Source organism: Sorex fumeus, unplaced genomic scaffold (genome assembly GCF_029834395.1).
Source record: "Sorex fumeus unplaced genomic scaffold, SorFum_2.1 ptg000111l, whole genome shotgun sequence".
Taxonomy (NCBI): Eukaryota; Metazoa; Chordata; class Mammalia; order Eulipotyphla; family Soricidae; genus Sorex; species Sorex fumeus.
In genome coordinates, this window is record NW_026606168.1 from 7,867,064 (window position 1) to 7,894,789 (window position 27,726).

General features: G+C 43.1%; 1 protein-coding gene across 2 annotated transcripts in view; it reads right to left on the bottom strand.

Moving 5' to 3' along the window:
• Nucleotides 1–23,676, bottom strand: part of COPS2 (COP9 signalosome subunit 2) — a 43,143-nt gene extending 19,467 nt beyond the window's left edge. For both annotated transcript variants that reach the window (XM_056135368.1, XM_056135367.1), the window contains exons 1-4: nucleotides 23,563–23,676; nucleotides 5,906–6,019; nucleotides 4,846–4,923; nucleotides 1,159–1,284 (exon numbers count right to left, since the gene is read on the bottom strand). In XM_056135368.1, the coding sequence (XP_055991343.1) occupies nucleotides 1,159–1,284; nucleotides 4,846–4,923; nucleotides 5,906–6,019; nucleotides 23,563–23,616 (372 nt within the window). In that variant the 5' untranslated portion in view covers nucleotides 23,617–23,676. The remainder of the gene's footprint in view (nucleotides 1–1,158; nucleotides 1,285–4,845; nucleotides 4,924–5,905; nucleotides 6,020–23,562) is intronic.
• Nucleotides 23,677–27,726: the final 4,050 nt, after the last annotated feature.

Consider the following 27,726-nt stretch of genomic DNA (forward strand, 5'->3'; position numbering starts at 1 on the left):
TAACTTGTAACCTTTAAACTTAAACATTAATTCTAAATCCTTATCTCTACAGGTATATATCCGCATAGGTATCTTATTGGTATGCTATTTAAAATTAAAATAGTACACCAATGTTTCAATGACAGTTGTCTGTAAAACTCAGAAAACATGTTCCCCATTGAGAAAATGTTTTCTAATATTGCCCACATCTAGGTTTAGTACAATTAAAGACTAATGTAACAAAAGATGTTCCCTTCTATTTAATAAACTGCCCATTCAGTAGAATAGGTATGATGAAAGATACTGATTCTGAGAGAAACTGCTTTTCTTACAAGCACATCCAGCGGCCTAAGGAATATTAAATGAGAATACTATTTCTACCCTAATATCATAATGTAGAAGAGCTGAAACTTTGGACAATGCTGCTTAAGGGATATAAACAAAAAATGTTCTTTGTAATGAAAATGCTTTTCCTATTAACAAAAACTAAGACAAAGAGCACCATCACTGCCCATGCCCCGTGCAGTTTCCTCTTTATCGGTCCTCCATTCATCACCCACCATCCACCACTGTTGTAGAAACATTTACTGAACAAAGAGTAATGTCAATTATCTCTCTTCAAGAATCTTTATATTCTGATAAATCTACACAAATGACTTGTGATTGTATTTGGCATTCAAGGATGGATAGATGAAATAGTGATGAGTTTATTAAAAGGAACTGGGATAGTAACAATGGGAGATAAATCTGTAGAAGCCGTATGTGTAAATTATGTGAATATTGAAAGTTAAGAAAGAGCTAGAGTTATATTACCTTTTAATATTACAAAATACTATTTCCAAGAAAATATACAATATTCTAAAAACATACTAATAATCTAATAAGAATCATTAAACCTATTTTTTTTAAAAAAAGAACAGGGGCCGGAGTGATAGTACAGTGGGTAGGGTGTTTGCCTTGCTTGACCTGGCATCCCATATGGTACCCCAAGCACCACCAGGAGTAATTCCTGTGTGTAGAGCCAGGAGTAACCCCTGAGCATCGCTGGATGTGACCCACGAAGAAAAAAAAAAACAAAAATTGAAAATTGAACAAAGCCCTTAATATAAACAAACACTTGAGAAGGACCAAGGTGGGGGGGGGGAGGGCAGGGAAGGGAGAAATAGAATCTTATCTAACCTGCTTAGAAGTGGAGATATAATCGAGTATAGAATTAATGGACTTTTCTGAATAATTTCTTGTGACTGCACTCCGAATATAGGTCAATAGTTGCTTATATCTGTTCATCATTTCTGGAAAGTTTGTCTGAGGGAAGAAAAAATACATTATTAGAATTGTTATTTATGTACAGACATACGTAAATGAGTATGATTATAGTACATTTACTACTTAACCAAAAGGAAACATAACATTGTAATAGAATAAATATACATGAAAAATATAATTCTATCTTAAATTTGAAATAAATTACTCACATTGTATTAGCCAAATTAAGTTAGCATGTAAAAAGGCTAATTTGCAGACTTCCAAATTTCAAATACCCAAAGATATTTAAATCGAAAAAAAAAAAACCCACTAAAATATTCATAGACGGAAAAATAGGAATTCAACTTTTCAAATGCTTTGGACAGCAGCTAAACAGATCTCATTTCACTCCTTCATTGGGAAGCTTTCTAACAATAATTACACATATCTTTTCTCCTGTTAGTGGCCACAGCTAATGCTGCTCTTCTTTGCAGGACTATTTATACTAGGGTAGTTATTCCAGGAAACAGAAAGATCTGAGAAAAAAAGAACTACTTAAGGGTGAAATTGACCACACTTAGGTACTGAATGGAGCATCTAATCCAAGTGATAGTGTAAAAGTAAATTTAGAAATCTAAAACTTCAGTATTGCATCCACAATTTTTACAATCTCTAATTGCTTTTATTTTCTCTATTTTACTCGGTTCTACCCTACTTTTAATCAGGAAAATGCAGGATTGGAAGACTATTCTTTTTTCTTGATTAATACAGAAACATGTTTGTTAGGGTGAATAATGAACCAGTAATATTTAGCCCTTATAATAAAAACAGTTGCAGGAGTAGGTAGGAAAGGAAAGGAACAGAATAAGCAGTCAGAGATAATATGGGGGTTAAGTCCACTTGTCTTAAATGTAGGCAACCCCAATCTGATCTCCACTACTCCAAGCACCCCCAGGAAATGAACCCTGAGCGCAACACCAAGAGTAGTACAAGCACCTCTGGATATGGCCCAAGCCTCACGTGTGAGCATACTCCCCTACCCCCAACTCCACCGGAGAGAAAAATTAAATGCTTTATCAGCACATATCAAACTACTTTTGTTTCCAAGTATACCTATACCAAGTGGGGGGTAAATATAATAGGTAATATCTTACCAGTGAGCTACTAAAGCCCAAGCTAACAAAAACATCTCATGGGGGAAAGGTAACCAGTAATATGACTGTCCTAAACTTGAGATTCTATCTTGATACTAAAAAAGCAATTTAGCAAAAAGTGTATTTGCAGAAAGTCTGATTAATTTCCTTATGCTATGTAAATCTAACTTTTCAAAGACTTTACTATCACTTAAGGTCTTGAAAAGATTTGAAAAATATATGTAGGTTTTAACTGTCATGAAATGCATAGTAGTTCTTAATAAATCCTTCTGCATTTACTGTCAGGAGGGTTTCCTTAAACCATTTCCACAGGCGGGGGTGGGGAGGGAGGGTGTTGAAGAGATAACACAGTGGGACAGGCACCTGCCTTAGAGGACCCGAGTCTGATCCCCAGCATCCCATATGGTCCCCCAAACACTGCTCTACCAACACGGGTCCAATTCTGAATCCAAATGAAAACTGAGGTGGGCAAGGAGGATAGAAACTGAACTGCCCTTAATGATCCATGATTTATTCAGATGTTACTGGAACAAAAAGGTAGAGAATAATATAAACAGTAATAATATAAAATATAAATTATATTTTCCTTTTCTTGCTTCCCATTATGGCTTAAGGTAAAATAGTAAAATTAAATTTTATGAGAAGTGTATGTTTAAATGCTCTTAGAAATTAGAACCATTATTTATTTATTTATAAAAGGGCAGATTTCCACTGGGTATAGTCTATAGCACAGTGGAAGGGTTTCTGCCTTGCAAGCAGCCAGCCCGGCCAACCCGGGTTCAATTCCTGCACCCCTCTTCGAGAGCCCGGCAAGCTACCGAGAGTATCCTGCCCTCACAGCAAAGCCTGGTATTCGTGACTTATTAGATAAATACCCGTGATGTATTCGATATGCCAAATACAGTAACAACAAGTCTCACAATGGAGATGTTACTAGACCCGCTCAAGTAGATCAACGAACAACGGGAGGACAGTGATACAGTGCTATTGGTATTACCAGTCTTTTTTTTAAACTTTGGTTTGGGGCTTGCACCCACGAGTGCTGCTTGGGGATAGAACCCAGGGCTCATGTATGTCCACCTGCACTCTGGCCTTTTGTGCCATCTCCCGAGTCCTATTATCAGAGTCTTAAGTGTTGAGCGCTGAGTCCCTAATATTACCCAGTTTAATCAAAAGTTCCTATAGACAACTATGTTTTCTCATAGCCCTCTGCATTATTAATCTAGCTATAGAGAGTATGTATCCAATTCCTTCCTTGCTTTCTTTTTGGTTTGGGGGCCATACCAGGTGGTACTCAGGGATTACAACTGGCTCTGAGCTCAGAGATCACTCCTGGTAGGCTCAGGGTGCCAGGGATTGAACCCTGGTTGGCTGCATTCAAAGCAAGTGCCTTACCCACTGTACTACCACTTCAACTTCTCAATGATATTTTTCCTTCATAGTACATCAGATTCAGCTCAGAGCCTCCCATGTTCAAGGAATGTGCTATACTGCCGAGCCACATACCTGGCCCTACCTTCCTTCTCTCTCTCTCTCTCTCTCTCTCTCTCTCTCTCTCTCTCTCTCTCTCTCTTTCTTATTAGTGAATCACCGTGAGGTACAGTTACAGGCTTACAAACTTTTGTGCTTACGTCTCAGTCATACAATAATCGAGTACCCATCCCTCTACCAGTCCCCATTTTCCCCCACTAACGGTCCCAGCATCCTTCCCACCACCCCCACCCCGTCCCCTCCACCCTACCCCGCCTCTGTGGCAGGGCATTCCCTTTTGCTTTCTCTCTTTTAGGGTGTTGTGATTCGCTAAAGAGGTTAAGTTGGCCCTACTAGTGGTCTTAAGCTAATTTCATGTCTATGCCTAATTCTTTCAATTACTGTTTTCTGATGATTCCTTCACTTTTACCCTGCTGGAGGAAAGGGGAACAAACAATTCTAAGGGTTGGCCCTAATCAGTGGAAAAGAAGCTGCAATAAAAAGTAAGTTTTTGGATTTGGGGGGCCTGACAGTAAGTGAGGTGCTTGCCTTACATGAAGCAAACAGGGTTTAATCTCTGGCATCCACTGTGGTCCCCTGATCACTGCTAGGAGTAATTCCTGAATGCAGAGCCAGAAGTAAGCCCTAAGCATCACTGGTTGTGGGCCCCCAAACAAAAACAACAACAAAAAAATCTACACCAAAAGTAGATTTTCAAACTCAAAAAAATAACACTAATAGTTGAAGCAAAGTCACTCAATCATGCAGCCCAACACCATCCATAAAAAAGGAATACTTTCTTGATCAGAAAACTGCTATTTAAAAATTTTAACTGTGTGTTATTGTTGTTTTACATTACAAGAAAATTAGACTAAGTGTGAAAATATATCAATGAAGTATTCAGAGAGTTGGATACAATGCCACTTTGTTGCCATGACATCTGTACCTGCAGATTTTACTTCACTTCTAGTTTAATTCCATTGAAAACAAATCTTACCAACTTGAAGTTAATCTTAATCATTTGTTTCAGTGCTTTAAATCCCCATTCTCCTTTTTCACCTTCAAGTTCCAACACCTAAAAATAAGAACATTTTAGTCTAATTTAGTACTGTTCTTTTCCAACTAGACCCAACTAGACCAATGTCATTAAGAGTTAGTTTTGAATTAATTTTATATCACAAACATGAAAAACATTTTCAATACCTGTCTTGTAAGCAGGGGGTATTGATAAGTTCAATCCCTGATGACATGTAGTTTTGGCATTTCTGTGTTACCTTAGACCCCTACACCAAAAATGTGTAACCCCCAAAGCAATGTACAACAGGTGTGTATGAGTACTTTGGCCACGAGTAGGACCCCTTGTCATCAAAGCAACAGTAACAAAGGAAAAATAATCTTAAGTCTTAAAATGCTTTACTTAAAGATGCCTTCATTAAAGATTAAGTAAGTACTGGTTCTCAAGCTAGAGAGATGTCTCAAAGAGCTACCCATGTGCTTCTGACACAGGAGCCCAATTCCATCACCAGCACCACAGAGTCCTGAGCAAGGAGCTAGGAGGAGCTCCTGACAACAGTCAGGTATGGCTGAACACAAAAACAAACCAAAGATGAATGCATTCTTTTTTTTTTTTAAGATGAACTAATTCTTGATTATTATGCAGTCAGTCCTTGAACTACTTTTCCCATCTGAATAACTCAATGGTACAAATGCAAGAGGGTGTAAATAGTAAGAAATCACACTATTTAATAGTGAAACCATATGCTCCCCAAAAGGAACAAGGTGGCATATATAATACTTATAGCATCACAATGATTTGTACCAGAACTACATTAATTTGTTTGTTTTAGGATGTGATCCAGGTTCTTAAATGAAAAACTGGCTAGGCCTCAGGAAATACTTTCATATGCAAGCACAAGGAAAACCTACAAGATTACCATCAAGCATCTAAAATGGTTTGTTTTTTTTTTTTACGAAAATCACTTGGAACTTGACTTAAGACACAATTGATAAAAAAACTTAAGACAAAGAATCAAGAAAAAGAGAGAGAAGGAGAGAACCTTTTGGAAACTGCTCAATGCTGCTTTTGGGTCATCCTCTTTTAATGCTTTGGAATTATAGTACTGATTTTCCAAATCCACATTTGGCTCTGAATTACTGTCTTCAGAGTATTCCTGTATTGGAGAGAAGAGAGTTACATTTTTAATTTTTGGAAAGCAAAGAAACCCACATACTGATTGTAAAGAAAAAATTAAGATAGAAAACCTACACATAAGCAAAACAAAACCATTTCAATGAATACATGATATATAAACCATACTTTTATTAAATATGGGGGAGAAATAAAATTCAAAATCAAGGAACAGGGGGCTGGAGCAATAGTACAGCGGGTAGGGTGTTTGCCTTGCACGTGGCCAAACCGGGTTTTATTCCCGGCATCCCATAGGGTCCCCCAAGCACTGCCAGGGGTAATTCCTGAGTGCAGTGCCAGGAGTAACCCCTGAGCATCACCAGGTGTGACCCAAAAAGCAAAAAAACCAACAACAACAACAACAACAACAAACCCAAATATCCCCATAGAATCAACATAAACGCCTAGTACAAAAAACTATATTGGCAACCAGGGTAAACTGGAGGGGGGCGGGTCAGCCTGGTGCCCAACCAAACAGAGCCCCCGGCAGCTGCTTGCTTCCACAATCCAAAATCGCTGCCATGCCCCTGGCCTGACTCCATCATCTCAGGACAGACCTCACAGAGGCATAGTCTGAAATTTCTGGTATGCAGGTTTTGCAACTGAAATCTCCAGGCTTTCTTGGGGTTAGGATGGGCTACTCCACCTCCCTGTACTTCTGGAAGCCTGTGCAGTAAAATCCAAATCCCAAAGTGGCCACCCAATTAAAAAGCTACTCCAGCCTTACCATCCTGACAAAAGTACCAAACGCCCTGAACAAACATCATGACCTCTTAACACCTGTATTGCAAACTATAATGTACAAAAGGAAAAGGAGAGAGGGAGCAAGAAGGAAAGTGCCTTCCACAGAGGGAGATGGGGGTAGGGGTGTGTGGAGATGTTGGGGGATAATGGTAGGAAAACAGGGGAACTGGTGTTGGGAAATATACACTGGTGGAGGGATGGGTGCTGAATCACTGTATGACTGAAACCCAATTATGAACAGTTTTGTAATGGTCTATCTCATGGGTATTCAATTAAAAATTAAAAAAAATTATTTTATTTTATTTTTTTTTGCTTTTTGGGTCACACCCGGTGATGCACAGGGGTTACTCCTGGCACTGCACTCAGGAATTACCCTTGGCGGTGCTCAGGGGACCAAAAGGGATGCTGGGAATCGAACTCGAGTTGGACACATGCAAGACAAATGCCTTACCCGCTGTGCTATTGCTCCAGCCCCTAAAAAAATTTTTTTAAAAGCAGTAATATTCATGTCCAATTCAATCAGTTTAATCAATGGCAGAATAAATAGCAGTACTCCTACATTAAAAAAAATTGTATTGGTTAATGGCCCCTTAGTTCTATAGTGGTTAACCTTTTGATGGTTACAGAATCTAAAAAAAAAATCCTAAGAATGATAATCATTCCTCTTTAGTTCTACAATCTAATCTTCTCTGCAAGTTTTAAATCTCATTATTCTAACATGTTCTATTCAGGACGGAAATCTATATACAGAATAGTTTATGCTAAATACAATTATTTTAGTAAGAATATTTGTCTTATGAGCATTCCATGTTACTTAATAGCTATTTAGTTCTAGTAATGTTATTTAGCATTATAAAAAAATAATCAAAATAAATTAATATAACTGCATACATGCTTCATCACAAATTCAATTTTAGTACTAAAACAGTAAAGCAAAAAAGGAAACTGGAATGAAGTTAATTATTTTGTGGGGCAATGTAAATGAGCTTAAAAGAGTTACAGAATATTTAATGTCATGATTATAAATTATGCATATATTAGTATAAACTTACTATTTTAAGATAAATTATTTCTTCAGTTACTTGCATGTGGCCGACCCGGGTTTGACTCCTCTGCCCCTCTCGGAGAGCCCAGCAAGCTAAGCTACCGAGAGTATCTCGCCCGCACGGCAGAGCCTGGCAAGCTCCCCGTGACGTATTGGATATGCCAAAAACAGTAATAAGTCTCACTGGTGCCCCCTTGAGCAAATCGACGAACAATGGGAGGACAGCGCAGTGCAGTGTAGTGTAGTGCAGTGCAGTGCTACATGTCATTACAAGGTAAAATTCAACACAGAAAGATAAAAGCAATATTAGCTATTTCTACATCAAACTATAGTTAATCATCTTATCAGGAACAATAAATGTGAAATGTTCCAAAAGGGCACAATAATAAAAAGGTGAAAACTCAAAAATACACAAGCACAAGGTGAACTTTAACAATACATAAGCACGATTGTGAGAGTAAGTGGAAAGAGATGTTTGATAGAGTAAAACCTACCAGTTGTACCTGGGACTAGTGGCTTTGTGATGTGCGCCCCCTGCAGGACAATTTTTTCCTAGTAAAAAGGGCACGAAGCATTGTCATTCACGCTATTAAATTTAAGATTCAGGAATGTTTAACATATGAAAATCCCACTGTACATTTTCTTAAAGATGATATGAAATTCTACACGGTGAATAAACTTTAAAATTATTCATTACTTTTTTAGGGGAGGGCACAGCTAGCAGTGCTCAGGGATTACTCCTATGCTTGAGAGACTACATGCAACACCAGGGATTGAATCTGGGTCAGACTCCTGCAAGGCAAGAGCCTTACCCATTGTACTATCTCTCCTTAATCACTATCTTTTTCCTGTTTCGTTTTTTTGGGGAGGGTTGGGGGGGGCACACCACACTTGGCAGTGCTTTGGGAAGCCTGCAGTGTCAAAGGACCAAATGCAGGCTTTGTTGAGCTTTCTTCTCTGACCTGCATTTACTTTTAATCCTGTTACTCAGGATTACAATGAAGTGGATCAAATCTAAAAAGAACAAGCCAACTGTACATCAGACGATGCTGTGATAGTGATGACTTCTGAGTTAGGTTCTGACAAGGAAAAGAACAGAAAGCGCAGAAACCAGCATAAATAGGAGTTAACTAAAAACCTAAAAGTGGTCAAAGTGAAACATAAAAAGAAAAGGGTTGAGAAACACTGATCCATCTCCCAAGCTATTTTCCAGTCTCCAGAATTCTTTCCAGTTCTCTTTCCAATTCTCTTTTTAACTTTCAGATACCAATCTTCTCAGGGGCAGCAATGAGGATAATCTTCATAAAATATAAATTCTCATTCCTCATTTTAAAAATGCCTTCCTTTGTCTTAAAAATCGAAGTTTAAAAAAATCACCGAAAACAGCTTTGCCGGTGTTCAAGGCTGCCCTACACCGCTGAGATTCCAGTGTCACTGCTGTTGCTACCGCTGGTGCCACAAGTGGGTGATCTCCAGTGCCCTGCAACCAAGTATTCTAACCCTGGACATTGCAACAATGACAACAAAGGGAAAGAACATCATCAAACATCTGATTCCTTTCTATGCAACCAAAGTTACAGGTCCAGCCAAGCACTCTTCCTTATTCACTCTGGCAGCCACCCTGGTCATACACTGCAAGTGGCTAAGTTCTTTTACACCTTTAAATCCTTTTCCCTTCTCTTTTCACTACACTATGCAGTATCAGGAATGGAAAGTGAGGCTTCTGCATGCAAAACATGGGCTCCAATCCTTTGAGTTACCTTTCTGTTCCCTTGAGGGGAAGATTCAGAGTAAAGAAGCGGAACTGCAAAACCTATATTATACCTTTGGAAATCAGGTCTTCTCCAGTTAATTGTTCAATAACATTACAGGAATAGCTAGCTGAACCAGAAAATTGCTTTTTTTGTAACCTCAATCATTAGAATGAACCTCTGAAACTGAAAATAATTTTTTTTAACTTAGAGCTATCACGAAGTCTATGAATCTGAATGAACTCTCACACAAAATCCATTTATTAGAAAAGTGGGCAAGGATGAGAAAAGGGAAGTTTATAGATAAATATGACAGTAGGACAACAAAGGGGAAACTGTAAACAGTTATTTTAACAGTTCAAAAGGTTGTGCTGGAAAGACAGTACAGGGGTTAAGAACTTGTATTGCATCCCAACAACTTTGCTCTAAAACCTCAGCATCCTGAGCATCCTAAGGTTGCTTGGATGCTACGGGTGCTCCTGAGCACAGAGCCAGGAACAGTGCCTGAGTGCTGCTGGGTATGTTTCCAAAGCATCTTCCCCTGGAGTTAAAAAAATAAAAATTTTAAAAGGCTAATTTGGAAATTACTCAACTGATTATAGTATTATTAAAGACAAGAACCTTCATATTTCCTACTATGTTGAACAGTGATGATTCCCTCTTGCAGTACAAGACTGGCTACCTAAAAAGTTCTGGGACCTAACTGGTTCTAGATTAATAATTAATAATTATCTTCACTGTTACTGTCTTCCTGTTGTTCATCGTTTTGCTCGAGCGGGCCCAGTAACATCTCCATTGTGACACTTGTTACTGTGTTTGGCATATCACGGGTAGCTTGCCAGGCTTTGCCGTGCGGGTGAGATACTCTCTGTAGCTTGTGGGGCTCTCCGAGAGGGGCAGACAAATCAAACTCGGGTTGGCCCTGTCGGCTGCGTGCAAGGCAAACACCCTACCCGCTGTGCTATTGTTCCAGCCCTATAATTATCTTCAATTACAGCAGGTAGGGCGTTCGCCTTACACTCGGCCAACATGGCCGACCCGAGTTCGATTCCTCCGCCCCTCTCGGAGAGCCCGGCAAGCTACCGAGAGTATTCGATATGCCAGACACAGTAACAACAAAGTCTCCAATGGAGACGTTACTGGGCCCGCTCGAACAAATCGACGATCAACGGGAGGGCCTTTACCTTTATGAATTATAAGCAATTTTATTACATTTTAGATATTTTAACTCTCCCAGATCACAATGATGTGAGGTAAGAGTTAATCCAGTCCTAAGCATTTTGTGACCATATTCTTTGGGTTTTTCATAGTATATGAAGTATAGTAACTTGGATAACTGCAGTTCAAAGTGTTACTGCAGTACATGAGAACTGCCACAAGTAACTGGTTATTTTTTTTTTTATCACTAGGAATCCTTTGCTACGATCTGTAACACCATGTCCTTACAGCCTGAACCAGTCTCCATGATACCATGAACCTGTCACTTTCACCACCAGCTGTGGACTACAGCAAAGTATTATTTAGCTATTGTGACATCTGTTGTTTTTTTTTTTTTTGCTTTTTGGGTCACACCCGGCGATTCACAGGATTTACTCTTGTGCATGCACTCAGGAATTACTCCTGGTGGTACTTGGGAGACCATATGTGATGCTGGGAATCGAACCTGAGTCGGCTGCGTGCAAGGCAAACCCCTTACCCACTGTGCTATCACTCCAGCCCCTAGTGTGACATATCTTTTAAAACTGAGGGCATTGTGAAGACTTGAAATTCTGTTGCTTATTTATAGTCAATGGTAGTATTTAATATAGCAGCAATTATATGTTGTTCAAACAAATGAAATTAACTATTTCCCTTCAAGCTATTCATATGTAAACAAAGCAGCAAATTAAAATTACAAATAACAGAGATACATTTATGCACTGTAGCTGTAGACACACACAAAATAATCAAGTACTCTTGAGTAAACAGAAGAAAAAAAAAGATACCCAAATCAGGTCTTAAAATATGGAGAGGAGCTGTCAGAGATGAGGAAGGAATTATGAAATAAAGCCACTAATTATATGCAAAGGATACTTGAAAGGTTTTGCTTATTTGGAAGAATTCTGAACAATCAGAGCTGAAAAACAGGTTGTATGGAAAGAATTGATTTGCCATGAACTAGTGTCAGACAGAGGAGCAAGACTATAAAAATCCAGCAAGGTATTTGGATCAACTGGAGAGAATGAAAAGAATTTACAAGGAAATAATCAGATTTGTATTGCAGGAATTGAAGAAACCTACTAGATAATCTTACAAATCTGATCAAAAGAGTAATCTAAGAATAAGAGGGATAAAAGGAAAGGGATAGGAATGGGGCCAGAGCTATAGTATAGGGAGTAGGGCATTTGCCTTGCACGTCGCCAACCTAGGATCACTCCGTGGACCCCAAATGGTCCCCTGACCACCTCCAGAAGTTATCCCTGAGCACAGAACCAGGTGTAAGCCCTAGGAACGTTCTGGTCTCCTCGCAGAGCTCTTAAGAAATGTGCTCTTTAGGCACTGGAGAGCCCAAGGGTGAGACACGTACCTAAGATTCTGAATTAGAACTGCCAACACCACCAGTTTAAAAAAAAATTTTTTTTTTCAAAAAAACCAACATTTAGATTTTATTTTAACAATGTTCCCTGGGGCCTGAGTGAAACCCACAGGAGACAGGGCATATGCATTGCATGCAGCTGACCCATTCTATAATAGGCACCACACACAGGTGTCACTCCTGAGAAAAGGGCCAGAACTGGAACTGGCCAAACTACCACCAAAAAGCCAAAACAAAAAAACCAAAAAAAAAAAAAAAAAAAAAAAAAAAAACAATGCTTCTGAGCTTTGACCACTTCTATATAGCTATGCTATATTTTAGGAACATAGATAGAAGGCAAACATCCCATTATTTAAGAACTAGATATAATCCTAGTCATTCCCAGTTCAAATTTTAATGGGAAAAAAACCACCCCAAAACAAACCCCAAAGAGAAATTCTTTGCATACTTATGTGGATAATCTCCAAGATAAATTAAAAAACAGGAAAGTGGAGGCGTGGATGGGCGAAAACCTTGGGGCATGGTGAAGGAGGCAGGCACTCTGGTGGGATGGGTGTGGTGCTAGAATGCCTGAAACTATCATTAACAATATGTAAATCACAGCACCTCAATAAAATGAGAGAGGGGGGAAAATCAAAGTACAAATATAATATGCAGTATCCTAGTTTATAAAAGGAATGGCAGCAAGTATTTGATTATAAATGGGTAAAGGGAATTTGTTCAAATGGGGAACAGGAACACAAACAAAACCTTGTTTTTACATATTATGCTTCAGAATCACTTGTATGTATCCTTTATGTTCATCATTTTAATTCTGTAACCAACCCCTCTCCTTTTAGCAAGAAAACAAAGGTTTCATTGTGAAGAGGTGCAAGAAATAATTCTTTTTCTTAACCAACAAATCACTCTACTCTTGCTCAACTAATCTGCTATACAGATTAAATATATATATATATATATTGGACACATATATATATATATATCCAATATATATAGGCAGAGTCTCCTACCCTGTGTCTGACTATCCTCGCCAGGGCCCAACAGCTGAAGACTTCCAGGCCCCAACCAAGGCCTTACTGGAGCCACTCTCCACACACTTGGATAAGCCTCAGACATAACCGAACTGGCAGAGGAACCCAGGTGTGTGGGACCCGGGACTGAGATCTCTAAGCCTGCACGGTTTGGGACTGGACCTGTCAGTAGCTAGACAGTTACACCCTCCAACTGCCGTGTAACCCCAACAAAGGCCAGGATCCAAAGATTATCACAACAAGCTCCCGGGAGAGCACAAGGCAGAGTCTCCTACCCTGTGTCTGACTATCCTTGCCAGGGCCCAACAGCTGAAGACTTCCAGGCCCCAACCAAGGCCTTACTGGAGCCACTCTCCACACACTTGGATAAGCCTCAGACATAACCAAACTGGCAGAGGAACCCAGGTGTGTGGGACCCGGGACTGAGATCTCTAAGCCTGCCCGGTTTGGGACTGGACCTGTCAGTAGCTAGACAGTTACACCCTCCAACTGCCGTGTAACCCCAACAAAGGCCAGGATCCAAAGATTATCACAACAAGCTATTTATTTAATAATTTTCAGGATACCTTAAATATCCTTAAATATCCAACCCATACGGCAGAGCCTGGCAAGCTATCCGTGATCTATGCCAAATAGACCAAATTGATATGCCAAATCCAGTAATAAATGGATCTCATTTCCCTAACCCTGATTATGCAGAGTCGAGAAGGATATGGAAGGAGAAGCTGATAAAACACCAAGGCAGACATGGGCTGCCAAAACGCAGAAAAACAAAAATGATTGTCTGTACTTTTAATGCTCGTACGCTGGCATCTGCTGCATCCATTGAAGACCTTATGGTACAAGCACGAAAGATCAAGTACGACATCATTGGTCTGACCGAAACGAGAAGACATCAATCCCATCATGCTGTTTTCGACACTGGAGAAGAACTGTTCCTTGGAACATGTGATAAAAGAGGCGTCGGTGGTGTCGGTATCCTTGTCAACACAAACTTAGTCACAAGCATTGATTCATTTGAATGCCTAACAACCCGAATCGGACGATTACACTTGAATAAATGTGGCTCACTACCGGCAGTTTCTATCTTTGTTGTCTACGCACCAACATCCAGTTATGGTGAAAAAGAAACTGAGAAATTCTACATGGAGCTGGAGAAATTCTATAAAGAAGATCACACCTTCTACAAGATCATTGTCGGTGATTTTAATGCCAAGATAGGACCAAGATCAGTCGATGAACTCCACATCGGAACCCATGGCCTGGAATGGAACGAACAAGGTGACAGACTGTCTGAGTTCATCATGTCAACCAAAACCTTCCATGGTAACTCACAATTCCAAAAGGCTGAATCTAAACGTTGGACATGGGAGTCTCCCGATGGACGGTTCCACAATGAAATAGACCACATCATATTCAATCGGCGGTTTTGCCTAACCGATGTTGCTGTTGTCCCAAAATTCCAAACGGGATCAGACCACCGTCTTCTTCGTGCAAAATTCTACCTCACAGAACGAGGAGAAAAGAATGCAAGATTTAAGAAGAAGACTCCCAGAACAACCACCAACTGGGAACTCTTTGGCTCTGTTGCAGCAACATGGGAAGATGCCGTCATTGACAACATTGATGAGGAATACGATCGAATGATTCAGCACCTCCATGATTGTGCAAGGAATGCCAAGAGAGAGATAACCACAAAAAACCGTCTTTCTTCGAACACTCTTGAACTTATTCGCCAACGTGGCGTGGCACGTGCCTCAGGCAACCACAAGCAAACGTCCGAACTGGCAAAACAGTGCAGAAAAGCCATCAAGGATGACCTCAAAAACAGGAGAGCAGCAGTACTGGTAGATGCAGCAGAAGCTGGGAAAAACATTCGTAATGCCCGCCTGTCCTTCACCAACTACAAAACCAAGATGACTGCCCTCCGACATCATGATGGATCTATCACATCTTCCAGAAGGGCAATGGAGAAGATTATTCATGACTTCTACTCAGATCTCTTTAATAGCCACATCCACTTGCCCACATACCACATACCACATGATGGATATGTCGTTCCCAATGTTCTCCCTTCCGAAATCCAACATGCCATCTTGTCGGTAAAGAAACAAAAAGCACCTGGCCCAGACAAGATCAGACCTGAACACCTGAAGAACTTACCATCAGTACTCATCAATACATTAGCTCGACTCTTCACACGCTACCTGTCTGAATGCAAGGTTCCATCCCAATGGAAAACCAGCAAGACTGTACTACTATACAAGAAAGGAGACATCCACGACATTGGCAACTATCGCCCAATCTGCCTATTGTCTGTCATCTACAAACTATTCACTCGAGTCATCCTGAATAGGATTAGCAGAACACTAGATGAAGGACAACCATGTGAACAAGCTGGATTCCGAAAAGGATTCAGTACCATTGACCATATCCACACAATAACCAAGCTCATTGAGGTATCTCGGGAGTTCAAGATGCCGCTCTGTCTAACGTTCATTGATTTAAAGAAGGCCTTTGATTCTGTTGAGACGGAAGCGGTCATGGAAGCCCTAGCCAATCAGGGCGTACAAACTCAATACATCAGGATCCTTCGTGAGCTCTATTGCGGATTCACTACCAAGATCTCACCATTCTACAAAGAAGTAATCATCCATATCAAGAGAGGGGTTCGGCAGGGTGATACCATTTCACCAAAACTCTTCAGTGCCACCCTCGAGAATATCATGCGACGACTAGAATGGGAAAACATGGGAGTGAAGATAGATGGTCGGCAACTACACCACCTCCGCTTTGCTGATGACATCGTTCTAATAACACCAAACATCAGCCAAGCGGCACAAATGCTTGCGGACTTTGACCGTGAGTGTGGAAAGGTCGGACTACAGCTGAATCTTACGAAGACAATGTTTATGAGAAACAGTCTTGTTCCTGACGCTCCATTCGCTCTCAACGGAACCACCATCTCCGAATGCAACAGTTATATATACTTAGGTCGAGAAATCAACATGATGAATGACCTGGCACCTGAGTTACGCAGGAGGAAGAGAGCGGCTTGGAATGCCTTCAAGAGCATTGAAGAAATAACTAAAAGGACAAAGAACCTCCAGCTACGAGCACATCTCTTTGATTCCACTATTCTTCCTGCATTAACATATGCCTCAGAGACCTGGACCCTACGAAAACAGGATGAGAACACTATTCGGGTCTCTCAAAGAGGAATCGAAAGAACTATGCTTGGAATATCACGATTCACTCAAATGAGAGATAGAATCCGGAGTTCTGATCTTCGTCAACGCTCAAGAATCAGAGACGCTGTCTCATTTGCCAAGACATCAAAAATCAGATGGGCTGGACACGTAATGAGATTTACAGACAACCGCTGGACTAGAGCCATTACTGATTGGATTCCACGAGACATCAAAAGATCACATGGACGCCCACCTATAAGATGGTCAGACTTCTTCGTCAAGACCCTAAATGATCGGTTTGAGGCTCTACATGTTCCTAAAACGAACAGATACCATTGGGCTACGCTAGCACGCAACCGGGATGAATGGAGACGTTACTGGCACCCGCTCGAATAAATCGATGAATAACGGGGATTAAGTGATTAAGTGATATTGGACACAAGTTCTCCTGTGTGTGCAGCACTGGTGAAGACCCTACCACATCATCTCAGGTGTAAGTTTTAAGTTACAGCATCCTGTCAGGAGGGAATGCCAAGAAACTCATCTATCGCCCTATAGCTCACGAGATCTGAGCTGGGCAAGCTACAGTTCTTTGAGGTACTCTCGCAGCAACAGCCAGGAAAAGACCCTCTTGGCTCTAGGATTATATTATGAGGAAGATACTACATTATATCTTGTGATTTAACATGAAGACAATTTCGCTAACAAGAAAAGGGAAACAAAAATATTTAGCATCCTTCATCTGAGCCCATTAATTCCACCATACTTATAGGGCTGGAGCGATAGCACAGCGGGTAGGGCGTTCACCTTACAAGCGGCCAACATGGCCGAGCCGAGTTCGATTCCTCCGCCCCTCTCGGAGAGCCCGGCAAGCTACCGAGAGTATTCGATATGCCAAACACAGTAACAACAAAGTCTCCAGTGGAGACGTTACTGGGCCCGCTCGAGCAAATCGATGATCAACGGGAGGGCCTTTACCTTTACCTTTTACTTATTCTTCCTAATGATGAGTCACTTATATATTCTTTGTTAGTTTAATGATGCAGTGCAGTATGTAGGAACGGAGGACCATACAAGAGTCAAGGCGCTCACCTAGCATGAAGTTGCCCCCAGTTCAAATCCTGGCCACCACATGTGGTACCCCCCCACCCCCTTCTCCTCTGGCACCACAAGGGGACACTTGTGAGCAGAACCAGTAATAGACACACAGCATTATCAAGGGGGTGGCCCCAGCCCCTAAACTTCCAAGTTATAGTTCAGCATGTACTCTTGTCCCTTCTATGTAAGAGTTCTGACCTGTAGTACTGTCCTCCCGTTGTTCGTCGATTTGCTTGAGCGGGCCCAGTAACGTCTCCATTGTGAGACTTTATTGTTACTGTGTCTGGCATATCAAATACGTCAGGGTAGTTTGCCAGGCTTTGCTGTGCAGGCGAGATACTCTCGGTAGCTTGCCAGGCTCTCCGAGAGGGGTGGAGGAATCGAACTCGGGCCAGCCAGGCTGGCCACATGCAAGGCAAATACCCTACCGCTGTGTTATCGCAGAGTTCTGACCAATACAATTAATCAAGTTTTTAAAAAATTTATTGTTATTGAATCACTGTGAGATACAGTTGCAAAGTTTTTGTGATCAGGTTTCAGTCATACAACAACCATCCCTCCACCAGTGTACATCCCCCACCCCCCACCAATATCCTGGTATCCCTCCTGCCACCCCTTCCCCCACCCAGCCTGCCTCTATGGCAGGCACCTCTCCATCTCCCTCTCCCCTCTCTCTCCCCACTCCCTCCCCCCCCTTTCTGAATAAGTTTGCAATACAGATACTGTATATATGTTTGGTCCACATGTTTGGTCCTTTACCCACTTTCAGCACACATCTTCCATGCAGAGTGATCCCTTCCAACCATCCTTATCAACAGTTTTTTTGTATCACTATATTTTAGAAGCCTGGACTGAAATACTGAAAACGTATTTCACTATTGTTGATAACCTGGGGTTGTACCCAGTTTTATAGTTAAGCATTTTATTTTCATTAAGAATAAAAAAAAGGCCAGGGAGATGGTTCAAAGGAGCACGTGTGTTGCAATCACGGGACACTGGTAAGATCCTGGATATTGCATGAACCCCTGGCAGCACAGGGTGGAGCAGGTCCCCAGTAAGCACTGCACCCCTGGGTCTTAGAATTGAACCATCTGGTCAAGCGTCATTGGAAGTGTCACCCGTCCCTTCTTGGGAGCTCCACCACTACCACCATCACCACATACACAAATTGAAGCTAGTTATTTATTCCCTTCCCAATGTTGATTTTATTATAGTCAATGTTGTGAAAATTGTGAAAATCAGAAATCACACACACTTGATTGCAGTTTCTTCTCAGGAATATGGCAGGGGTATTGAACTCACTGCCTCAGTCGTGGAGGGCAAGTGCTTCTGCCACTGAGCTACTCTGGGTCACTGGTTTTATTTTTATAAGGGGGGGTGAGGGGTAGTAGAAGGGAACCTGCTGAGGCCACAAAAGCAGGCTAGAGAGACAATAGAGCAAGCAGGATACTTGCTTGCACAAAACCTACGTGGGTCCAACCCCTGGCACTATATATGGTCCCCTGAGCTGCTAGGAGTGATCCCTGAGTGCAGAACTAGGAGTAAGCCCTGAGCAAAGCCTGGTGTAGCCCAATGCCTCCTCCCCTTCCTCCCACCGCCCCCCCCATCTCCCACCCCAAAAAAGCTCAAAGATCAGAGAAAAAGAAACTATAATCTTCCACGACATATGTATAACAAAGGACAATAGAAAGCCTTTATACTAAACATACAAAGCTATTTTCTTGGCCTCACCCTATAGTATTCTAGCTTTTTTTTTCAAATGCACTTACTCTATTTGCATAAATTAAACATAATTTTTTTGTTTTTGGTTACACACATAGCAGTGCCTAGGGACTACTCTAGGGTCATTGCTCATTCCCAGCAGGACCCTGTGACAAGTCAAACCCAGAACTCTACTTGCAGTATGGACTAGCCTTTCGAACTTGTTCCTCAGCCCCTTAAATACATTTTATTTTTAGGGGGCACACCTGTTGGTGCTCAGGGTTTACACCTGACTGTATTCAGAGATCGCTCCTAGTGAGTTCAGGGGGCAATATAGGGTGCCAGGGATCGACCCTGGGTTGGCTGCATGCAGGGCAAAAGCCCTACCTGCCGTATTATTGCTCTATCCACTTAAAGACATTTTTAAAGAAATTGAAAGTAGTGTCTTACATTTTCTAAACTGTATTTTAAGGTTCTTTACTTCTCTATGAAGAAAATCAAAGTAGTTATCTATTGAGCTTGTTAAATGGTGACAAATGGAGATTTTCCAAGATACCATGTAATAAAGACTCACCCTTATTCTCCCTGAGAGTAGACAAAATAATTTTTAAGGCACCCAACGCCTGCTCCCCCTTGGCGGCTTGGTGGCTGCCATCTTCCAGAGACCCTGAGTTGCTGCCCACGAATGGCCTCTCTGGCTCCTAATCAAGCTGCTTAATGGCCATGATCCCAGAGGCTCACAAACAAATCTTGAAACCCAGAGGCTTTTGGCAGAAATGCATCTGTACCGCGCAGTAGGTTACTGTTGTCGGGCTACCCCAAGGGGGAAAGGGCGCTGTCCCTTCACCTGCTCCCCTTTGGCGCTTGGTGGCCGCCATCCTCGAGGCCACTGAACAGTCAGGTTTGGGCCCTCAGTGACAAGACACACAGGGCCTCACGGGATAGGGGTGGAGCTGGCCCTTTCCTCCCCATTTCAATGAGACCCCGAGTTGCCGCCCACAAACGGCCTCTCTGGCTCGTGATCAAGCTGCTAAACAGCCATGATCCCAGAGACTCAGGAACAAATCTTGGAACCCAGCAGGTCCTGGCAGAAATCCCTCCAGATTTGTTAAAATTTTGGAATTTCAAAATCAACTGTCACTGTCCTCCCGTTGTTCATCGATTTGCTCGAGCGGGCCAAGTAACGTCTCCATTGGAGACTTTGTTGTTACTGTGTCTGGCATATCGAATACTCTCGGTAGCTTGCCGGGCTCTCCGAGAGGGGTGGAGGAATCGAACTCGGGTCGGCCGAGTTAATTTTATTATTAATGTCTATTAATTGCAGCACTGTAGAACTGTCGTCCCATTGTTCATCGATTTGCTCGAGCGGGCCAAGTAACGTCTCCATTGGAGACTTTGTTGTTACTGTGTCTGGCATATCGAATACTCTCGGTAGCTTGCCGGGCTCTCCAAGAGGGGCGGAGGAATCGAACTCGGCTCGGCCATGTTGGCTGCGTGCAAGGCAGACGCCCTACCGCTGTGCTATCGCTCCAGCCTGTTATTCATAAACAGCAACAGAAAACAAATCATCTATTATTGCCTTTTTGGCAGATCCGAGTGTTGGGGTAAAATCCCAAATAATAAAGGTGGGTCTGGTGTCAAAATATTGAATGCAATCAAAGTAGAGAGAGAGAGAGAGTAATGTGGAGGTCCTCTGCCCCACAGGTAGGGGGAGGGTATGGGATGAGGGTATACTAGGGTTTTTGGTGGTGGAGAATGGGCACCGGTGAAGGTTCGGGTGTTTCAACGAAGAATGAAATGTACAATGTAGAAGTCTTTCAAGACTTAAACCTGTAACTGCTCTCGCAGTGATTCAATAAAATTGTAAAAAATGAAAAAAGTAAGCTGAAGTTCATGCCCAATTCAATCAGCCTAATCAGTGGCTGAATAAATAGCAGTACTCCTACATGAAAAAAAAAAGGCAACCAAGCTGCTATACATTAAAATAATAAAAGCAGTACCAGTGAGCATTCATTTACTAATCACAACAAGCATGACTAGGGATAAAAATGAGACTTACAGCCTGGCAATAAATTTAACTAAGTGGAATTATGCTATCTTTCAACATTTCCCCAAAGAATACACCTAGTCTGAATATACAATGCCGTACCTGTATTAAGATTGACATAACAATTTTTGGAAGTCAATCTTAAGCCTTTCTAAAATGATGAGCAGAGCCAATCAATTTTATGCTACAGAGGTGGGAATGTGGAATTATAATATGGTTGACCCATCAATGGCTTTATTAACTCTATAAATAGCATCAGTTATTAATATCACACTGGCAAAAATACAAAGCAGTAAAAATCAGCAATGGATTAAGACACTTGGCAGTACCATTAACTTCTTTACTGTTATATAAATTTGTATGCTTAGAAAATGCCTTTTCTGTCTCTACTAAGAGTTCAAACATACTGAATTTGAATTTTTTAAAGCCAAATTTATCCCATTTTCGTTTAGATCATGGGCACATAACATTATTTAGTTGTTTGAATAAAAGCAGTAGTTCAGCTACGGATTTTTATTTTGGGGCCCCAACCATGATGCTCAGGGATCATTCCATGCTGGGGCCCAGGAAAGACAAATGGTACCAGAAATTCAGCGGTTGTGTGCAAGGCAAGGACCTTACCTGTTACACTCTCTCCTCAGACTTTGCTTTTTTTTTTTTCCTGGTGATAATCTACTTGTTCCTACTTGACTGGGGAAGATTCATATCCCAAAAAGGAGTCTGCGATAGTAGCAATTTATCAAAAGATTACCCATAAAACATACGCTGGATTTATCTGTGGTTAAAAAATAGAGGGCCCAAGCCATAATATGCCCCTCTGGATATACCTCCTGATACCCCCCCCCAAAAAAGAAACCCCTTAAGCCCCAAGTATCCATGACACTAGCTAAGCTTCTTCCTTGGAAGACTGCATGCAGGCAGTCTTACCACTGAACCACACATCCAGTCCTCTAGTTATGATTTTGACAAAAATGAGATGAAAAAATTAAAAACCAAACCAATAAAACCAAAACGCCTTTTAACAACGGAATAATAAAGCTGTGCTCCCCAAAAGTCAATTGTACGCTTTTTAAATCCCAAGAAAGGCGAGAATAAGCCTTACCAAATACAATTTTATGGCAACAAACGTCACCTCAATATTAGTAGCGTGCACCTGAAGAGTTTCTGCACCGCTCCCTTCTTTTCAAACGGCGACACTCACTGGCAACGACCACGCCAAGCTGTCACGCAGCCTGACGACGAAAAACCTAAGAGGGGCCCTGCCCCAACCTGAGGATACGGCGGTAACGCAGCATCACCACTCCAAGGCCCAGGGGCCATGCGTTGGCAGCGCCCCAAATCGAGACACACACACACACCCCGCGAAGGTGACGCCAACCCTCCACCGGGCACGTGCTCAGTCCCACACAAATAACGTTTCTGAAAAGCTCCCTCGAAGGGCGAGTAAACAACCCATCCCCATCAGTTCAACTTAAAAAAAAAAGCCAAAACCCTGCCCCCCACCGTCCCCCCTCCACACGACGAATTTGTACACTGCGGATATTTTTAACTCCAGACACTGGCAAATGTGTGAAGTCAAGGGGGGGGGGGGGAGGGTAAAAAATAAAATAAAAAGGGCCAGACTGGAGCCTCGTCGGGCCACTCCGCACCCCAACCCCAACCAACGGCGAGACCCTCCTCCCGAGCGTTCCCCTCTCTGCCCTGCAGACGAGTCGAGCTCGACGACTCTTTCTCTTTAATGATTTGATTTTGTCTCTTTTTTCTCTCCCCTTCGGGTTCCCGGCTCGGAATTCTCCACCCACAGCTCCTCGATCTTCCAGAGCCCCCCCCCGCCCAAATTAAACAAAGTAAAATAAAAAATAAAAACACCGGCCAGGAAGCGAGGTCTCGCCCACAGGCCCCGCCGAGAGCAGCAGTCAGGCCCCACCCCGCAGCCCCGGCGTCCCCCGCCCCCAGGCCCCCCAGGCACAGCCGCGGCCCCGCCGCCTCGCCCCAGACCCCTGCCTCGGCGCGTCCGCACAGGGCTGGGGGGAGGAGGGTCCCGCGCGGGGCCCAGGTCGCTGCCCCGTCCCGGAGCCGACTGGCGCGGCCGGGAGGAGCGGGGCGGGCGGGGCGGGTCCCTGGGAACGGGCTGGGGCGGGGGCCGCGACGCCGGCCCCGGCCCGGTCCGCTCCCGCCGTGCGAGGGCCGCCGGGCCGGGCGGGCAGGGGCGGAGGGAAGCGCCGGCCTGTCACTGCAGCGGGAGCGGCCTGCGAGGGCCCTGCCGCCGCCCCCGTCGCGCCCCGGGCCCTGCCGGCCGGGCCCGTCTCCCCGAGCCCCAGGGCTTCGTCCCTTGCGCCTCACCAGGTCGTAGTCCTCCTCGTCGTCGCACATGAAATCATCCTCCATGTCCGACATCTTGGCCGGGAGGGGCGGGGAGGGAGGAGAAAGCGGAGACGACCTCCTCCCACAATGCCCCGCGGCCCGCGGCGTCACTCGCGGCCGGCCGTCCGCTCGCGCTCCGCGAGGCGCCGACGGCCTCCACTTCCCGCCCCCCCCGCCCGCCTCGCGGAACCAAGGCGCTCAGCCCGCGAGAGCTTCCGCGACGACGCCAAAGGGCGCCGCACTGCCCCCACTTCCGGTGGGACGGTTGGTGCCCTAGCAACCCGGCCTTAGCAACGCGGGCGCGTCGCGCGGAGAGCTGCGGCCTCGGCGGAAGGCCCCGGCGCTCCCGGCCCGCGGGCTCCAGACTCCTGGGGCGGAGGGAGGCTCCGCCCTCCCGAGGCCTGCCACCCTGGAACCCGTCGTTCTGGTGGAAGGAAGCGGCAACCCGGGTTCCGAGAGCTTTCGCGTAGATGAAGCTCGCGTGCCCGTCTTATACGACAGGTAGAATTTCTGCATCCTTCTCCGGCTGCATCTAGCCCACGCCTGGCGGCGGGCGTTCCTGGACGGAGGGAGGACCGCCCAGTTTCACACGGGCTACTTTGTTGTATTTGTAGACCGCACACGGAGTCTTGTGCTTAAGTCCAAAAGGGCTGAGAGTCAATCGACTGAGGAGCCTTAATCATTTGTGCATTGAGTTACGAACCGACCTCAGAGCCCAGGGGTCCATATTAAGTATAAGTTCACGACTGGTGTATTGAAAATGGGTTTTTTTTTCGATTGTAGAAAATCACTAGAATTGTAAAACGAAAAATGAATTACAAGTAAGGGGATAATCTGCCTTTACAAACCACATTCCCTGATAGTTCCCTAATGTATCCCTAATCCTGTCCATACTCAAAATTCTCATTAAACACAGAATTCCAGAATTAGGAGAGTCTTTAAGGATCAGAGTCAAAGGCTTCCCTAACATGAAATTCACTAGATTTTAATTTTTATTATTTTTTAAAACTTTCCATTCTAATATTTATTAAATTATTGCTTTATTTTTTAGGCTGGGGGGGGGGGTGGAACCCAAGCCTGGCAGTGCTCCTTGTTCTGCACTTAGGGATTGCTTCTGTGGGGATGAGGGGACCATATGGGGTACCAGGAATCTAACCCGGGTACGCCATGTGTCAGGCAAGTGCCCTGCTGTACTATCTCACCAGATCTTACTAGTTTTTTATCTTCCAAATTCCACAACCAAAATTCTAATTCATTGAGTGTGGGATAGAACTCAGGAATCTGTAAATTTAAAGCAAAACTTCCCTGTAAATGGAGTGACTCTAGGCACTGTTACCTTGAGCAGCACTGGTTGAGTAATGTCACAGAATCATTAATCAGTATGTAGCACTCAACAGAAATCCGAACAATAGTAATAATATACTCTGCCTGAAAATCACAGCTTCTCAGAAGTAAACTAGAATCCCAGTGGGGTTTAAGAGATTTAATTGCTCAGAGTAATCAGAGCTACATAGTCTTGTTTGTAAGCCAAAATTGCAACTTAAAAATGAACATATTAAAGGACTGGGGAAAATAGTCCAGAAGGGCTTTGCTCTGAGAGGGCTAGATAGAGCAAACATATGCAGAAGTGTGAGTTCCATCCTAGACACCACATTTGTCCCTCCCCAGCACTGCTTAGTATATCCCAGGTGGCTCCCTGCACTGAGCACCAAACTCAGGCCCATCACTTAGCCAAGTATTTTGGAGAGCAGCTTCTGGTTCCTATCCCTGCTGGAGAGCCTTTCCCCATAGAAAAGTTTTAAAAATAGGTGAACATTTCCTATTAAACAGGATGAAAAGATAGTACAATGGGTAAGGCATTTGTGTTGCATGCAGCCCACCAGGATCTGATTCCCAGCACCACATGTGGTCCCCCAAATCCCGGATGGAGTGCTTCCTGAGACCAGAGCCAGGAATAAGGACTGAACACTGTGGCTCAAAAATAAACAAAAAATTTCTATTAACTATATACTAATATTGAAGATACTAATATTGAACTAGATAAAGATTTATAGTGAATTTATATGATTTTTTTACTTTTAGTGCATTCTTACAACAGGGAAAGAACTTTTCAAGTAAGTTAGTTTCTGAACATTAAGAAAAAGGGCAATTCTCTTTTGCAGACCACAACACCCAAAAGGAGAGAGAGAACACAGGGAATTGCCCTGCCACAGAGACAGGGGGGGATAGGGGGATGGGGGTGGGGGGATATTATCCATGGTGGTGGAAAATGGGCACTGGTGGAGGGATGGGTATCTGATCATTGTATAATCGAAACCCAAGCACAAAAAATTGTAAATCTACAACTGTACCTCATGGTGTTTCACTAATAAAAAAAAAAGAAAGAAAGAAAAAGGGCAATTAAAATTTAAGCATAATATCCTTAGTCATCCCCAAATTTAATAAACCAAGTCTGGAAATTTATAAGAGCAATGAAAATCATCCTCACTGTGCTTAGCACAGTGCTTTATAACATAACTTATGAATGCATATGTTACTTCAATCTTTCTGAGCAGGAAATAACCAAATATTTATGCTTAGGTTCTTCCTGGAGGTTTTATATTAATTTTTAATATTTGCACTTACATCAGCATATTTTCTATTGTAATTAAATTTAAATGTCATTTTATGGGATTGAGGGATAGTACGGGTGCTTGCCTTACATGTCCCTGTTTTAATTTGTGGCAAAGCACATGGACCCCTAAGCACAGCCAGGAGTGGCTCCTGAGCATTGAGCCAGGAGTAGCCCATGAGAACCACCAGGTATGCAACCCCCCCATAGGGTAACATTGGTTTGTCCTTTCTCTTTTGCCCTGGGAGCTTAGGTCTATCCGGTTACACCTATCATGGAGCTCCTGAGACACTCCCATTCCTCTGTTTATCTGTAAACTCTTCTCTGTGCCCTCCTCCCCAACCAGCTAGTCACCTTTTCCGCCTAATCAGATTCTGTTAACCTGTAAGATCAGGTCCTTCTAAGGACACTGAACTTGTAAGTTATGTCTTTTACATCACTGTCACTGCCCTCCCGTTGTTCATCGATTTGCTTGAGTGGGCCCAGTAATGTCTCCATTGTGACAATTGTTACTGTGTTTGGCATATTGGCATATCGAATACATCACAGGTAGCTTGCCAGGCCCTGCCGTGCGGGCGAGATACTCTCGGTAGCGTGCCGGGCTCTCCGAGAGGGGCGGAGGAATCGAACTCGGGTCAACCATGTTGGCTGCATGCAGGGCAGACTCCCTACCCGCTGTGCTATCGCTCCAGCCCATCATATATGTAACATATGTATTATATACGTAATATACGTATTACATACATTATGTATATATAATGGGCTGGAGCGATAGCACAGCAGAAAGGGCATTAGCCTTGCAAACGGCCAACATACCGACCCGAGTTCGATTCCTCCGCCCCTCTCAGAGAGCCCGGCAAGCTACCGAGAGTATCTCGCCCGCACGGCAAAGCCTGGCAAGCTACCTGTGATGTATTCGATATGCCAATATGCCAAACACAGTAACAATTGTCACAATGGAGACATTACTGGGCCCACTCAAGCAAATCGATGAACAACGGGAGAACAGTGACAGTGACATATACAACATATGTAAAGTACTTAACATGAGGGATGGCCTAAGAGATATAATATCAGAAAGTAAATGTTAGATTTGTTTTCAGTTTCTACTCAGGGTCCTTAAGTAGCTTGAGAATAGGTTTTTTTGGGGTGGAGAGAAAGTACAGCAGGTAAAGCACTTGCCTTGCATGTGGCTGATCAGGATTCAATCTCTGATGCCCCTTCTGAGCACTGCTTGGAGTAATCCCTGGGCATTGTCGAGTGTGCCCCAAAAACGGAGAGAGAGAAAGAGTGTTATTTCAAAAAAAGCTTGTTATAAAATTATAACGTGTATGTTTATATTCCAATTATTTCAGTAGCTTGTTAAGCATACTTCACTGTTCCCTTAGATATAGTATTTAGATGTAATTGGATCTCTGGGTTAAGGGTTAAAGTACCTATTTCTTTCTGTTTGTTTTGTTTTTAATAAAAATTTTACCTCCTGATTTAGTTTTCCTTTCTCTTCCTATGTTGCTTATGGCACCACATGGTAC